Genomic DNA, 16,571 nt, shown 5'->3' with positions numbered 1-16,571 from the left:
CCACAGCCTGGCTCAGTATCACTTGTGGGATTCCTCAGGCTGGCAGGGACAGCAGGAGATCTCTAACCCAAAATCCTGCTAAAACCAGGACCATGAGGTCAAGCCAAGTTACTCAAGGTTTCATCCAGTCTAAAACACCTCCCACAAAAATCTGCAAGTGCTACCCAAATAAATGTCTTCATCTTAGAAGTCAGGGCGAGGTATACCAGCACATACACCAATTTATTCCCTTTAGCTATGAAGTGAAGGATCCCATCTTTCTGACCTCAGTCTGTACTGCAGATTTCTATCTCCATCTTCATTTTAGTTCAGAAGGGAAACAAAATAAATGCAATTAAAATTAATTTTTTAAATGGCAGATTGTCTTCTTATAGGTTGTTTTCCAGAATCTTCTGTTTTCTGAGCATTACCAACATTGTAAGGTTTTTCTCTGCATTTGTGATGGTTATTTTTCTTTCTGGAAAAAAAAAAAATTCTGCCTATCTTCACTCTACTTCCTGATTCCAGGAGGCAGAGTGTTAGCAAGAAGACTTGCAAAACTGAGGAAGCTATTGCAAGAGCTGTCAACACTTGCACAAAAATATTCATATCACTAAGTTCATCTACACGACTGGCCCCTCGCATTGAAGGAGTTAAATTGTGTATGAATAGCTTGCAGCAACCAAGCTATCCTCCTGTTTTTTCCCATGACCTCATTTGTGCGGAACTACAATGTAGTTCACGTGGGAAAATGCCACCTGACCATACTGTGACATGTTAGCAGCAAGTACTTTAGTCCCTGAGTTTGTTAATCCAGCCTCAGCATGATGTATTAAAATAAACATTAACAAAATTGAACAGGGAAATCTGCCATAAATGACCATATTTGGCCATGTTAGCTGGGTGCCAGAGGAGTGCAATAGGCCAGTCTATTGTCAGCATCTGGAGGTGCCTAAGCCAACAGAGAGCATTTACAATTGAGGGCATCTATAATTGAGTTGTTCCTACTCAGTCTGCCTCCTCTTCCCTGCCCTGTGAGTGTCCTCACACAGCGCTGGGATGCACTGACCCATGCAGGCACACACAGGAATTTTGTCTCCTTCTTGACTGAGCTCTGCCATCATGCCAGGCATGCCCACAGCCCTCACCTCAGGCTGGCTGGGATGTAAAGACCAAGACCAGGGCTTTCAGCAGCTTTGCTTAGAGCTAAGCCTGCAAAGATGAGCAATGTCCATCCCCCTGTTGCTCTAACTCCCCTCTGTAAATATGCTGCTGCCTGATTACTGTTGTTTAATTTCTATCTGTCACTGTTACAGGACAGTCAGAATGACTGTACATGTCCTTTTTACCTGTGCAAATGGCATTAGTCTGTGATAAAAAACTGTGGAGTTTTGTTTCCACACATGCTTGGGAAGGAGGAATGGCAGTGTTGAAGTGACTGAAGTGACTTTATAATGATTGGCCAAGTTGACTTTAAGAATCAAGCTTGCTTTCACATCTTTAGACTGCATCTATTTGGGATCATTAAGCCAAGGAAGTATGTTGGAAAATCTTAGCCCTTCAGTAATCTTTTCCTGTTGATTTCACATTTCCTAACATCCAACATGGAAAGGAGCACCTTTGTCCATCTGAATTTCCATTTGGCCTCCCCAGCAAGGCCTGCCTTCCTTCTTCCTTGGTATCTGGTATAACTCTTCTTTCTGTCCTAATAGAATTTGCTGGCAGATGTTCACTGGTGGATGCACAAAGTGGTCAGATCCTCACAAACCTTCCTGAGAAGCAGGTAAAAGCAGTTAGAGAATTAACCAGGCAGGTTAAACTGCTGCTGTGTGTTTTACTTGAGTTGAAATCCTTTCCTAAATTCCTCCTGTCTCAAGCATTTCATACCAAACTCATCTGCACTTCCGGAGCTCAGTCTCATATTAAGAAAGGTCGACTAAGGTGACCAGGGCAGACATTGGATTTCTTTATCAACATTGTTTTTTGCTACCAGGCTTGCAGTTTTGCAGCAACACTCAGTGATTGCTCTTAAACTGCTTTGGAGTGCAGTAATTGCCTGCACCTTTTCTGTCAAGGTATATTGTAGGTCGTTACCACATAGCCTGGAGTACAGCTGCTGTCCATAAACCAGAAATTGAGCTACTGTGTCCAATGGCACCGTGACTCATCCTTCAAAGGAGATATTAATCATGTTCTGGACATTTTTGTATTACTTGGAGATAATTTATTTTGGTTTTCCTATTTGATTTCCCTAAGGTTATTTCAAGACATCTGTTACATTCCAGCTTATTCAGAGTTGGTCTGCAGAGAAGTCTGGAGAGTCAGAGCACAGAGAACTTTAAGTCTCATAATTTTCCTCTAATAAATGAAATAGCCACAATAAAGCCAAGGCTTCACTACAAACCCCTCCTTCAGCTGTGTACTCATTGATTTTGGGGGGCTCAACCCTGCCTTGGCCCCATGTGTTGTAAAAGATGCTTCTGAACAATTGTGTCTGGTGGCAGATTGCCCCCCACAGGTACAGCTTAAAAGAGGAAGGACAGCAGCTCCACAACATGGGCTCGTGTGGACTGCCTCCAAAAATACACCTCCAACCTCCAAGTGAGCTGAGCCATTGCAGCAATGGGGGAGGCAGGAGCAGAGTTACAGGAGATGGGCAGCTATGGCAGGATCAGACCAGCCTCAAAGTCCTTATGACATGAACTTGAAGAGTTCAAGATGGACTTAGCAAATAAATTTAATTGTTATTTCTATTTTTAAAATTTTAATAATATGAGCAATGTGTTATTTATTTCGTGAAATTGCAGATACTTCTCTTTAGTGCCATTTTGCTTACTTGGAAAGAATCACATCCTTTTTTCTTGGTACAGAAGAGCTTGGAAAACAATTACTACACATCCCACACCCAAGCATATGTAAAAGATTCCTGAGAAGCATGTGATCAATTAATGTGTTTTGTGAAATCAAATTATCTTCAGATATTATTCACAAAATTTCCCATAAAGAAAGAAACTTAACCTCAGTTTATGGTGATAGAGCATTCCTCTATTAAAGGAGGAATGGAGCATTCCTCTATTAAAGGAGAAATGTACTCCTGTGCAGGTGCCTTCATGACTCTTTGTGAAAGTAAAAGCTACTGTCACTACCTGCACCACATGGTCTGTGGTACTCAGATGCTTCTTCCAAACTCTCAGTATACAGTACTTCAGAAATGCACACGTACTTTAAACTTCTGATTCTTCCCTTTTTAATACCGCTGCAATGGAGCTGAGGTCAGCAGGATGACTTCTGAAGGTATATCCATGAAAAGGAGAGGGAATTACAGCTTGAAGCTGCCACCAGTTTGCTGAGAAGAGCCAAGGGCAGGAGCCAGCTGAGGAAGGAGTGCTCAGTTTGTGAGGCTGGGGCTCCATCTCAGAGTGAAGCAGAAGTAAGGGGTTACTCTTAGAACAGAAAGTGCAAAAAGTAGTCAAGATTTTGGCAATACTGCATCTCTGAATGGTAGAAATCTTTTAACAAGCTTTAGCTCTGGGAAATTTCTACAGCTTTGAGTGAGAAGTAAGGGATCCTACAGGCCCAGTGCAAAACCACAGAGATCCAAGGCTTTGAAACCTGACAGGTTTCTCAGCTTTCTGATGAACCACATGGTACCTGGTATCAGGTGTTTGGCCTCTTCTATGCCACTGATACCACTGGGATTTGGCCTTCCTGTCTCTGGAAGAATTACAACCAAAAAGAAGCAGAAGAAAAATTTTTAAGTCCATTTTCCTATTCCCTCTAAGGGCTACTTCACAGGGGATGTGAAAATTTCTCCCCAGAAAAAGGGAAGGAGGTTTCATTTCTTTATTCTCTTACCTAGTGGGTTCTTTGGGGATTTCCATTTAAAAAGAGAAATCACAATTAAATACAGTCTTCCCATCAGAAAACTATACTTCCCTAAATCACCAAATATCAACAGAATTTGTATGAGGAAAAGAAATAGTAAAACAATGAACCACCTTTATTTGGCACTGCAATGCCAAGACAATTCTAAAGGGCTTTTTTTGTCTATATGGACCACAGGGGCTGGGCAACAACCTCTGTACCATCATCATGACACCAGGGAAAGCCTCCTGGGATCCTGACTGAAAAGCAGGATGGAATGAGAATGGCTTTACAGAATATCCAGGGACAAGAAGCAGCTGGCAAATTTATTCAAAATAGTAAGCTGGTTGCAACTTGAATTTTGCTATGTTGCAACTTGAATTTTAACTGAAGGAAGGCTCTCCATAAAACTCTATATGTCAAGGCAAATTCAGATTTCGGTTTTCATCTGAATGCATTAACTGTGTGGAGTCTAACATGTTGAAGTGAGGTAAGGAGAAGAATTTGTTCCTTCTCTTTGAACACTTTAGGAGGAGCCAGCTCTCTGCAAGGGACAAACAGCTCTCACTGCAGCATGGCACACAGATCACTGCTGATGTGTCAGCCCAGAAAGGAAAGAGATTTTCTGTAGTTAAAGAATAGATGTTTGGAAAAGCCCGGCCAGTCCACAGTGGCCACCAGGTTATTCAGATGGGGTGTTTTACATATTTTCAGGAGTGTAACACCCAACTTCCAACTTACTTGCATTTCACATCAAAAGAGTATCTCTGGGCGTGCTCAGAGGTCTCCTACCCTGACACTTACAGAATACCAGGGATGAGTGAAGGTAACATCATCAATCTGAGGCAATCCAGACATATCAGCTTACTTGTCAAGGAAGCTCAAGTTCTAAAATCTTTTAAAGCATTTAGATATCTTTTAATTTTATTTCTGAAAATAGTTTAGAAGGCAGTATAGTAATGTAGTTAAAAAGCTAAAAAACTAATTAATTTCCTAAGGTATTAGATTACTCTGTGACACAGAGGATTTCCATCTCCCCTTGTACTAGGTACAGTTCTTTGGCTTTATTAACACAAATTCATTCAATTTCTTTTAAACTTAAAATCTGGGGTACTTACCCTGGATGTGAAAGGAAGCAAAAGAGAGACCACTTCTGTACCTGGTGTGCTCTTGTCAACACAGTGCAGGATGGAGAACTGAGAGGCTTTCTACCAATTGGCGTGCAACACTGACAGAACTCAAGCTAAAAATAATGTGAATATCCACCACAGGAATGCATGAGCCTCATGGCTGTTGGGATTGTTGCATGTGAAGGCAGCTCTCCTGCTTTACAAATGAGACCTGAATTTTAACTACCCTCCTCCACTTACTTTGCAACTTGTATGAAAGTGGTGGAAACTGATTTAATTCTTGCTTCCACCAGGAAGCTTTTCTCCCAACACATTCTTTGCATTAAGGTAGTGATAAATTAGAAAATGCAAGCAAGTTGGAAAAGCATGGCAGCAAAGTCTCTCTAGATAGCCTAGCTCAGTGACATTTTTGTACTGCATTTTACTTTGCCTGTCCTAAAAGAAATCTGATTTTATGGCACAGGACATGAGTGAAGAAGTAACATTTCAATAAATTACATATTTTAGGATGACATTATTTGATTTTTTAAACTTTTATCCAAAGGAAAACTTGGATCATCAAAAACCAATTCCCCACCATGAAAAATCTAAGTCCTAAGTCAAGTTCAAATAGCTAAGTAAAGAAAAGGTTTCTCTACCCTGCAGCTAGCTCTTGCCTTTGTATTCTTAATTGAACACCTGAAGTTGTGGCAAAAGGTTTACTGCTCCTGCCCTCCCATGGGAGCACTGAACACAACATCTCTGCAACAGGATGCTCCCAGGAGCAGGCAGATGGGAGAGAAAGCTTCCCAGGGGGATGCAGCAGCCAGACAGGGAGCTGCACCCTGTGCAGGAGCAGTGCTGTGACAGATTGGGGTCTGGCCTTGAGATTAGAACAGTTTAAGAGATTCTGGTTTTAAAGTCTGTTTACAATGCAGAGGTATGTGAAGAAATATAGGAGAAGGAAGAACTATTTGAGGAACTGTAAAAGTTCATTTGAACAAGGGGAAAGTGATGTTGCACACTGATCTGCAGAAACACAAGGTTTTTAGTAAAGAATAGAACAGTTTAACTGGGGAGCTGGCTTTGGGACAGAACTCAGTGGCAGAGGATTTAAATGTGTTCAGATAAATAAATAGCATGAAGTTATTTTTATTAACTCTTTTGAGTGTGTGTTTCAATGACTATTCTAAAACTCAGGTGTTTCCAAATATTCCTTTGAAAGTGGAAATCATGTACCTCACACATCCATTTACACAGAGGGCTGGATTAGACGTGGCTGACGTTGAACCGGGTTAATTTTCACTCGCTCATGGCAGGCTTGGCTATCCAGCTGGGAATAGCATCGATCCCAGCAGCCACCTGCTTCCCTGGTTGGCTTTGGAAACAGTTTAGGAGTGACTTTTCAGTGTGACTGTTCAGTGAGGTGCATGAAAAGGAAACATAGCAGATGTCAGATGACTGGTGACCCCCAAATTCAGTGCCTTAAGTAGAGTGAGTTAACCAGGGTTAATCTGCCAATGCTTTTCACTTCCCTCAAGACTTCCAGCTGGTGAAAGGCAGCTCCCCTCACTTGATCAAAGCACTGGCCTCCTCATCTGGAGGTGCTTTATGTCCCTATTGTGAGTCTGTAAATGATAACAGAAGGTGCAGAACCACAGGGGAGCTGAGGTAAAGCATCTGCAGGAAATATTAACTGAACTACATCATAAAAGCAAGATCTGCTGCCAGTCACAAGAGGAACCTTTTCAGTGCAAGTGAGATTACATAAATATTGGTGATCACAAGAGGACGCAGTACCTTAACCAGAGCAAGACCAGAAAATGTAAAGACCTTACTTGATTTTTCTTCTTTAATGTTGTACTCCAGCACACCAGGAGCCTCGTTCTGCACTGGCAGGCGGACTGCAAGGACCATGTTGCTCACATTACCCTCTTTCCTAACTAAGAATATCTGAAAAAGGAGAAAAGAATCAAGAGCTCAGCTATATTATGTGAGCTTCTAAACTTTATTTTAGGTCATTGGCAATGTAGATTTTATCAGTTCAATCCACCTTTAAATAGCCTTATTTTAGCTTCATTCCATTTAGCTAAGCTTTATACAACAAAAAATAATGGAGAAAGGACATTTCATCTAAGTGAAATTCAGACCTGAGAAGGGACTCACAAAGCTTCTATGCATCACTGATGTCCCACTTATGCCTAAAGCAAACTATTTCACTAACTGAAGATCTAAAACTGTACTCAGTTTGTTAAGTGATGGTCCTCTCACCAGTGCCCTAAATCACAGATGAGTCACCCTAGAATGTCCCAGTCCAGGTCTAAAGCAAGGGAGTCACTTGTACATTCAGTTGGTAAGGATTTGAGTGTCCATGAGAGGAACATAAGGCCAAAGGATCTGGTGGCCACAGTGTCCATGGCAGAGCTTTTTATGGAACTATAAGATCATTCAGCCTGGCAGAAATCCTGGGAGAATCCTTCTCCAAAGCCCTGGGTGAAGCCATGAGGCCAGACCAAGTTTCTCAGGGATTTGTCTGTACAAGTCTGGAGAGTGTCCAAAGCTGGAGACTGCACATCCCTCTTGGCAACCTGTCCCATCACTTACTGTCCTCACAGGGACAAAATGCTTCCCTGCACCCAGTCTGGACTCCTCTGGTTTCAATGTACACTGCTGCCTCTTGTCCTCCCACCCTACAGTGCTGAGCACAGCCCGGCTTCATCTTCTCCATGACCTCCCTGCAGGTGCCAGGGGTTGCTGTGTGGTCCCCTGAAGGTGTCTTCTGGCTGAACAAGCCCTGGTTCCACAGCTTCTCCTCAGTGGGTTTGTGCCCAGCTCGCTGGCCACCATCCCTGCAGGCCCTTTCCCACAGAGCTGCTCCACCAAGCAAAAGGAAAAAATGCTTCATTCTTTGTATTATGTGAGATCCTAAGTGTGTTTCTAATTAAAGCTCATTGTCAGGGATATTTTTAGCTTGTATTTTGAAGGTGCCGATACAAAGACAAAATGATCTTCACTTTCATCTGTTCTTTGACAGTAAGCTTAGGCAGAAAGGAGTCAAATTTTTAAAAAATTGAATTAAAAAATCAAGCTAATTTTGTAGCCTGGATATTAATATTAGAAAGAGAAGTGTGAGTTGATAAAATCATTAATTAACTGTAATATATAGAAATTTAGCAAAAAACCATTAATTTCTTGGGCAGATGAATGTTTTAAAAGCTTGTCTAAAAGCCAGGACTTTTCTTTGCATGAGTCCCAGCCATAAGGGTGTTTCCAGTCACTTTGAAGCACCCATGCTGAACACACAGCTTTGGGGTTGCTTCACAACAGGATGTGTGAACACAGTGCTGTCAACTTGGCCTCTGAATTCAGGAGAAATGGAGCCCCAGGGGCTCAGGTCCACCATCATGGCAGAGAAAAATGCAAATAACTGCACAGGTGTGTGCCCTAAACAGGCTGATTTCTACTGCAGGGCAGTCCCCACCTCCTGTTGCAGTAAGTGTCTGCAGGTAAGAGGCAGAAGGTACCTGCGGGGAGCGGCTCTCCCTTGCCCAGGTCCTACCACCCGCATGGCAGTGCTGTCCCCACGACTGCCAGACAGCACCATCTTATATTGCTACATCTGAAATTTAATCTAAGCAAGCAGGGAAATGAAACCTGGAAATGAATCACTTCTTTTTTCCTGATCGGCACGCCTGGTTGCCATGGATCCAGAGGCTAAAATTGGACTCTGGCTGTTCAGAGAAGTAGGAGATGGGTTTTCTGAGCTGTACGTAGCCCTGAGTACTGTACTTCCCCTGGGTCAGGGCTGGGATTGAAATCAGCCTCTTCTATTTTCACCACAGGTGGGAATGGTGCTGCCCAGTTTCAGGTGGGCTCCCAGAGGGCAGGAGACTCTGCCCTTGCCATGGAACACCACTGATGCAGCGCCTCTTCTCCTGCCTGCTCCGGCTGCAGCTGAAGGCTGTGCCCAAGGACAGCGGGAGCAGGGGGAACAGAGGCAGATGTTTCTCCAAAGCCACTCAGCGGTGGGAACTCTTCCCTGCAGGGAAGGGACAGTGCCTGAGGAGGCCTGGGGCCACACATGGCTACAGCACAGTCACGCACATCTCCACTTACAGCCAGCGCAGAAAAACAAAGAGAATTACTTCATCTAATGAAGAAATCTGATTCAGGGTGAGGCACACTGCACGGCCCAGGCTGCTCAGGTGAATCCCACTGGAGGGTGTCACTCAGCTGTGCCAGCATTTAGCCCTGGGATAGAGTGACTCGGCCAAGGGACAGGTCCAAACCTCCTCAGAGCAGCTGTGCCCTGACATCAGCTCAGGTCACTTACACCTGCCCTTCCCAAAGGATCCAGCCAGGACATCCACAGCCAGCTATGCCTCACCTCTCAGACCTCTCAGGAAAGGGGAGCAGCTTCCTTTGGCACAGAGCTGTTTTCCTTAAGCAAGCTCTAAGCTTTGCACAAGTGTATAATTCTCTAATACTCAGTTTATGCAAACCAAATATTAATTGTTGCAATAAAAATTACTCCCAGCAGCTCCCTGAGTCTAAGGTCCTTTTCTTCACAGATTTTTTTTCATTGCTCCATATCAGGATAATCACCACACTTGTGGGTATGGTGGTGAATGGGAAGCCATCTCCATTAATCTACATGGTAAACAAATAAAATCAGAGATAATATTCCTTGTTTTCCCAAAGCCAATGTATCTGTTTTGTGCTGTTGAGAGGGGCAAAGTATCAAATGATAATGGAAACAGAGAACAGTTTGTTAAATATTTTTTCTTCCACATTAAAAAATAAGCACTGCTCTTCTAACCAAGGACAGGAAATGTGGTTGTCTGAACTGAAATTGCTTTGGACTTACCCCTGCTGTTTCTTTGCCAAGGATCGCCCCAGCCGTTTCCTGGCTCATGTTCAGCTGAAGCCAGACGGGACAGGTCTTGATGAGTTTGTCAAGGATGCTGATCCCTGGAAGCTGGAGGCAATTTCGCACAGCACTGGTCTGGCAGAGATGTGTCTCTCTCCCCTCTTCGCTGATATCTCCAATGGGGCTGAAACACAGCAAGGGAGTCCCTGGTAAGCAGAGCTGCAAACAGAAAACTGGGGGCAGTAAGGACTGTAAGTGCAAACACAGACATGAAAGGATGTAAGGACTGTAAGTGCAAACACTTAGGCATCAGGAATGCTCCTTGAGTGGCATCAAAGCACAGGCACGTTGTTCTGACAGCAGGCTGGCAGGGTTTGTGCTGAGCTCTGCTGGTTTTGGCTCACCCATCGATGCTGCCGAAGTCCAGGTGCCCACAGACACAGGTAAGGGATGTAGAGTGGTGCCCAGGGCCACAGAGGGTTGAGTGTGCCTGTCCCCTGGATGCCACCCTGCAGCTGAAGGATCTGAGAGATGTTTCATGCCTTCAAAAGGAGTGATGCAGCAGAGGAGTGCCTGCAGTCTAATGGCAGACTGGCGCTAAATACTGGCTTCAAGCTATGGTGCTGATTTGATGAAGTCAATTTATACATGTGCTTTAGCTCTACAGGCGATGGAAATACTTGTGCTGAAAAATCTGGTCACAAGAGCTCTGCTGGATAAGACCATGGACTCATGGGGATACGTGCTTGTCATTCATTTGATTAATTGATTTTACATTTTAAGAAAAGGTAGGATAACATACACAAAAAGTGTTTTGCTGCTCTAATTTCCTGCCTAGAGGTCAGAACTGAAAATAGGACTCTCATTTTTTATTTGGTCTTACTTCAAATATTTTTCCTTTTCCTTTTATTTTTAAAGATACAGATCTTAAGGTACTACATTTCAAATAAGGTCAGTCTAAAATTTCTAAAAGAGAGTAATTTCAAAGGCCTAACCTAACACAGCAAGTCTGTCCCAAAAGTCAGTTTGTGTAAAAATAGCCTTTCAAATCCCAAAAGCAACACAGCGATTTTATTTTTAGCAGTTTTTTTCTTTCTCAGCCCTTCACAGACAGCTTTCTCAGAAAATACAGGTGCCTCTGTAATTCAGGTTGTAGATTAAGGGTATTATTTCACAGAATCTTGATTTTAATCAATCCTTTTTAAAGATGATAGTCAAGACAGTAGGAATGAGAGAACTGTGCTTTAAAAAAAAGCAAATTGAAACAAGTGAAACGCTCTCTTTACTTGTGATAAAAGCCCAGCTTGTCACATAGGTGAGGGAATTTCTTTTAGGTGTAACAGCATGTGATTTTAATCAATATCATCTGAACATATGGAGAAAAACAATGGAATACAGCTTTTGGAAGTTACCCTCAGTCATCTCTTGGTGTTTTATTACAGAAGAAACAACCAAAAAAGCCTTTTAATCATCTGGAAGGAAAATATGTGTTGGATGGCAATATTCATACTCTGTAGTGGGAAAGAAGTAATGAAGGGAAAGAAAATTGACATATAATGAAATGTTCCATAACAGCAAAAATTACTCCCCTAATTAGTCACAAAGACATGAACCTGATCACATCTGAATGATGTGTGAAACCTCAGTCAAAAGGAGGTCAGTGCTGATAATGTCCTGCTGTGTCACCAAAAGGTGACATTTATGGCCTTAGTTCCTGTCCTGAGGAATTTTGTTACCATTAATTATGTAAGGTGGGGTCAGCAAAGCTCTGATGCCCAGGAATCCCATTGCCTGGAGGGAAATGAGGGTTATTAACAACGTCAGGAAAGTACCAAACCAGCTTGGATGTGCTGAGCATCAGGCACACAGCGACCCTGGCACAGGGCTCCCCACAGGAGGTGCAGGCATCCATCCCTCTGCTCCCTCCCATGGGCACAACCTGTGAGAGCCCTGCTCACAGCACCAACTGCAGTTTGCCAACAAGAACAGGCTGATGAGGAAAAATAACAGAACTGACCTTCCAATACATGTGCCTGCATGTAAGGTCTAAATTTTGGAGAATGGATAGAAAGTTGAAAATAATTCCAAACTCAGGCTTACAAGATTAAGAAGTAAGAGCCTCAAAGTGCTTGCCTTAATGAAAAATCTCATTATTTGAGTGGGTGGAGTCTTTCAGTTCAACAAGTTTAGGGCAGTGGATAAGGTTTTTTTTTTGGTTTTTTTGGTTGGTTTTTTTTTTTTTTTTTTGGCAGAACAGGCAGTCCAATATTTTGTGGGCCCTCAGGGATGAGGTATTCTCCCAAAAGCCAGACCTGCTTGAAAGGAGCTAAGCAGGCTCTTGTACCTGTAGCAAGGGAGGAAAGCACAGATGAGTTAAAGGGGAGACTGTGACAAAAGGAGAGGCAGGAAGAGTCATTAAGGGGATCATATGGAATCAGGGAAATATTTGGTGAGACGTTTCCTGTGAGTGAGTTATAAGAGATGATGGATAAATTCCCAAAAGAAGAGGAAGGGGATTGCATTGCCCAAATCTCTTAAAATTCTAGCTTTGGAGCAGTAGCACATACTTTATTGAATCAAATCTGTACTGGCTAAGGACAGGGAGTGAATGACCTCCCAGACCTTCCTCAGCTGTCATGCTCTGACCCATGACACACCAGCTGACGCAGTTATGGCACCGTCGCTTGACTTCTGTCCTGGGCACAGCTGTCACAAAGATTTGGATGGGGCTGTGGGAATGCTTAATCCAGCAATTTAATCTGGCTCTGTGGTAGCTCTGTGGCTGCACAGAGAGGAGGGAGCCCAGGCAGCTCCTGGGCTCTTGCTGTGCTGCCAGATGAAGGAATTTCCAGGGCCACCATGGTGAGCAGCTGGCCGTTCTGATTTGCTCACTCAGAATTCATGCATCATTTAGATGATTTCTAAAGCCTCAGTTTTCAAAAATACATAAAGCTCTGTTCTTGTCCCACAGTCCTGCAAAAACCTTTGGCTGATAGAGGCAGGGGCTCATTTTGCTAGGTGTGACATGAAGCTGAAAAGCTGTCGCTAGAGCTGCCTGCTTTCCTTTTATTGAGTTCTTACTGCAAAGTTCTTTTAAATCTTGCAGTGGTTCTAGGCTAAATTGGATTCAGTTGGGAAGCAGGGAGCTGTGTGCTGCATACTGATTGGCAGCACAGACTAATTAATTGCACAGTGATTACATTCACACACCTGCCCCGGGCTTGCAGAAGGTATCAGGTTGCTTGTTGGAGGCAATAATAATGACAGTGGTGGTTTGAATTATTGCACAGTGACTGTACACTGCAGTAATGACCACCATGACTCACTGCTTTAAAATCCAGGAGCCACACTTGCCAATTGAATATTCCCAGAAGTCAGCAGATCGGCAAGGACATGTAATCCACTGAATTTTGTGCAGGTGAAAGCCTGAGCAAGGGGTTTCAGATATATTGTCACAACAGACCTGCTGATACTAAGGGCTTCCTGGCTGGACTATATGTGGCTGGTTACTCTGAATTTCCCTGAGGCAGCTAGGGCACACAGCAATTGTGTGAAACAGCAGCAGGGACTGCCAAGTCTTCACTTAAGTCACTTCACTTAAGTCTTCACTCCTGCACATTTGTTCTGAGAAGAGACATAATGTGTTTTTAAAATTAAATCTTAAATTATAAATCAAATGCTCTGTAGTGCACTGGTAAGTAATGATGGAGTGCCTTAGTATTGTTTAAACAGACCCAATTTAAGATTTTGGAGCTAGTCTTTTTTTATTATGTTTTATTGCTTTTGCTTCTCCCTCTGAAAATGAGAAGACATCAAGAAAGTGCAAGCAAGAGCAAGGGTTTGCTGTGCTGTCCTCAAGGAGAGAGAGACAACGGTATATGTATATGTATATGTATATGTATATGTATATGTATATGTATATGTATATGTATATGTATATGTATATTTAAACAGGAATCACAGGTCTTAAAATGTGCGCAAGCTGGCTTGATACTGAGAGAGAAATACTGACACTCAGTCACAAACTATGTGCCAGGTGATAGAGCAACTTTTTGCACCAAAGCTACCTGGTACCTGCAGGGATACCATTGGGGATAAGCCAGCTTGTGACTGAATCTGACATGTGGAAACCCTTCAAGCCCAATGGTTATAAGGAGCACTTGAAACAGGAGGAAAAGACAGAAGCTGCTGAAGCCAACAGAGCAGTCCTGATGGGAACTGATAGGCAGTGCTGTTAATTCCCGTGCTTAAAAGAAACAGCTGGGAGCGTGGAGCTTCATGGGTATGGGGGAGATGACAGTGCTGAGATGGGTGAGACTGAGAGAAGACTCACAGGGCTGGTTTACATCCTGTGTCACAACCAACCCAGCTGCACTCAGCTGCCGGGCTCTGTGCCACTGGCAACAGAGGCAGATCTCTGTATCCTTTTTTTTTTTCATGGTCACCTTCTTTCCTTCCAGGAATAGGAGTTTCATGAACAGCAACTAAAGTACAAAGTTTTACCCATTGCAAGAAACAGAGCTGCCTAGGCTTTCTTTGGTTTCGTATCACTTCTGATTAGACAGGTGTTGAGGAGCACATTGAATGGAGGGAGCTTGGTGTCCATACTGCACAGACTTACCAAAAAGTCTTTGTTCAGACACATGTGAATTCGTGTGCTGTTAGTTTCAGTTCACTGAGAAATTTTGCAGTGCCACAGCTACAGGACATCAAGCTTCATTTTGCTTCCATCCTAGAAATGGCCGGTTTTTGATACCATCTACTTACTCTCATAAGCCAGCCCATCACTGATCACTTCATCAGTTCAGATAGAATTAATCTGAGATGGAGGAGAAGAATTCATTTACCCTCTGGATTTGCCTTTGGTCACCTTGCTGGGTTCTTCTTTCTTCCAACTGGTGTTGGAAGTGAAACCCTGAACCCAACCTAGCTGCAGAAAGAACTCCAACATCTTTGAAATTCTCTCATTTCATCATAAAACAGAGTATTAGGAAGATGGGAAGGCAGCAAAGTGATCTATTAAAAAACCCATAGCACAAAAGCTAAATTTGTGCACCAAACGTGAACCCTGACTTGCAGAAAATTCAGGTTTTAATAAGTGCTTTTTTGTAACAGAGCCAAGGGATCTTACAAAAGTCAAACCAACAAACTGGAATAAAATAACCAACAATGAAAAACCCAAAAGTAGAAAGAGAAGTTCTTGAGATCTTCAGGGATTATATCCATGTAACTGTCACCCTCTAGTAAGAAATAAACAAATTTCTTGTTGTCTGACAGGCAGAAAAAGGGGGAAAAGAAGTAGGAGGTAAAGCAAGCCATGGCATCTTCCTGCGTTGTAAGGTTCTTGGATGTACAGAAAAACTGGATCATGGAAATTATGTGAGAAGCTTGGCATGTCCCATGAGGCAGGCTTGCCTGTCCAGTGTCCTCCCTACTTTGCAGAATGCTTGTCACTGGCCCACCCTGGTGACACGTTTATAGCTCAGGAAGTTGTGCTTCTCAGCCTGTGGTCTGTGGAAAGCCCGTGGTTGGCAGAGCACTTCCTCCTGCTCACTGGTCCCCTTGTTCCTCCTCTGCTGAATTGTCCACCCTTCCACCCTTTGGTCTTTGGTCTACACTTGATGCTCTGCATGTCCAGAAGTTTTGGCTCAGCCTGGGATGGACCAAGCTTAATAGCCAATGCAGCAGCTGTTCCAGCTGCCAAATGGTAAGAAAAACCAAGGGTCTCCTAAAGATCCTGACACCTCACAGCTCAGCAAAACTCTCTGGCTCCCACCTACTCTGCTTTCTGTTACAGGTGGTGTCAATTTCAGCAGTGAATTTTGCACTCTGCAATTGAAGTCCCAGTTCAAGTGAGCTCTTCTGTACCTGCCAGGGATTCCCAAATGCCCACTCCTGTGAAGGCTAGCAGGTTTGCAAGCATCTGGGCCCTGTTTGCTCATGTTCATCTAAGTTTGCCAAAGCAGAGCAAGTCATTGCCCTGTTAGGGAGCTCTATTAAAGGCACAGAGGAATCAGGTGTGGGACAGCTCACCTACCCTTAAACCACTCACCAGTGAAAACCAACAGAGGAAGTTACAAAAATGAACAAGTTCTACTACACTTCATGGGGCAAAAAGGTGTCATGGTCACTTGTGCAGGTAGAAGAGCTCTAAATCATGTGTCAATTTATTAAGTCACAAGTGTGACACCAGACTGGTGTCTTATATACTACCTGGCTCAGCTTGAAGGTCTGATGGGTCCAGCAGCACACTGGGGGAGCTGCGTGGACATGCACTGCAGAGCACAGCAAGGACAGCTGGGCTAGCTTGAAGGAGCTGAGCCTCAGGAACAGGCTCTGCACAAACACATGGAGCCCCCTGGCAGAATGACTGAGCTCTGCTAAGCCCTGGTGCCCTGGCTGCTGCCATCACCAGGTTTAAAGGCCTGGCTGCTGCCACCACCAGGTTTAAAGCTAACACATGTGTTTTCCTCATTACTTCATAATGCAAGCAAAGGATGTGACTGCAGCTTATCTGCCTTTGAACTCTGTAGAGCCTTGCCCCCACTGAAAGGTGGAGAGCCAGGTCAGCTCTGCAGAAGCCTGGCTGGATGAGAGCTGCTGGTGTTGAGAGGGACATGGAACACTGTGCTCAGGACCAGGTGGTTCTCTTAGGGCAGGAGCAGCAGGGCCAAGTAACTCAGGAACAGAGAAGTAAGGGGTGCCTGCAGTGCTTCCCATGAACCCTCCAATGCTTCTTCCTCCTAAAT

General features: G+C 43.7%; 1 protein-coding gene across 2 annotated transcripts in view; it reads right to left on the bottom strand.

Annotated features, from left to right (window-relative positions):
* The window catches only part of RIN3 (Ras and Rab interactor 3), a 66,728-nt gene that overhangs the window by 37,841 nt on the left and 12,316 nt on the right, over window positions 1-16,571 (bottom strand). The window contains exons 1-3 of one of the 2 annotated variants that reach the window (XM_072930352.1): window positions 10,092-10,209; window positions 9,820-10,006; window positions 6,791-6,905 (exon numbers count right to left, since the gene is read on the bottom strand). In XM_072930352.1, coding sequence (XP_072786453.1) covers window positions 6,791-6,905; window positions 9,820-10,006; window positions 10,092-10,132 — 343 coding nt within the window. In that variant the 5' untranslated portion in view covers window positions 10,133-10,209. Of the gene's footprint in view, window positions 1-6,790; window positions 6,906-9,819; window positions 10,007-10,091; window positions 10,210-16,571 lie in introns of those variants that run through there. The other variant, XM_072930351.1, reaches the window with a different exon arrangement.

Source organism: Taeniopygia guttata, chromosome 5 (assembly GCF_048771995.1).
Source record: "Taeniopygia guttata chromosome 5, bTaeGut7.mat, whole genome shotgun sequence".
Classification (NCBI taxonomy): Eukaryota; Metazoa; Chordata; class Aves; order Passeriformes; family Estrildidae; genus Taeniopygia; species Taeniopygia guttata.
Note: the sequence above shows the minus strand (reverse complement) of the source record. Positions and strands in the feature narration are given on the sequence as shown.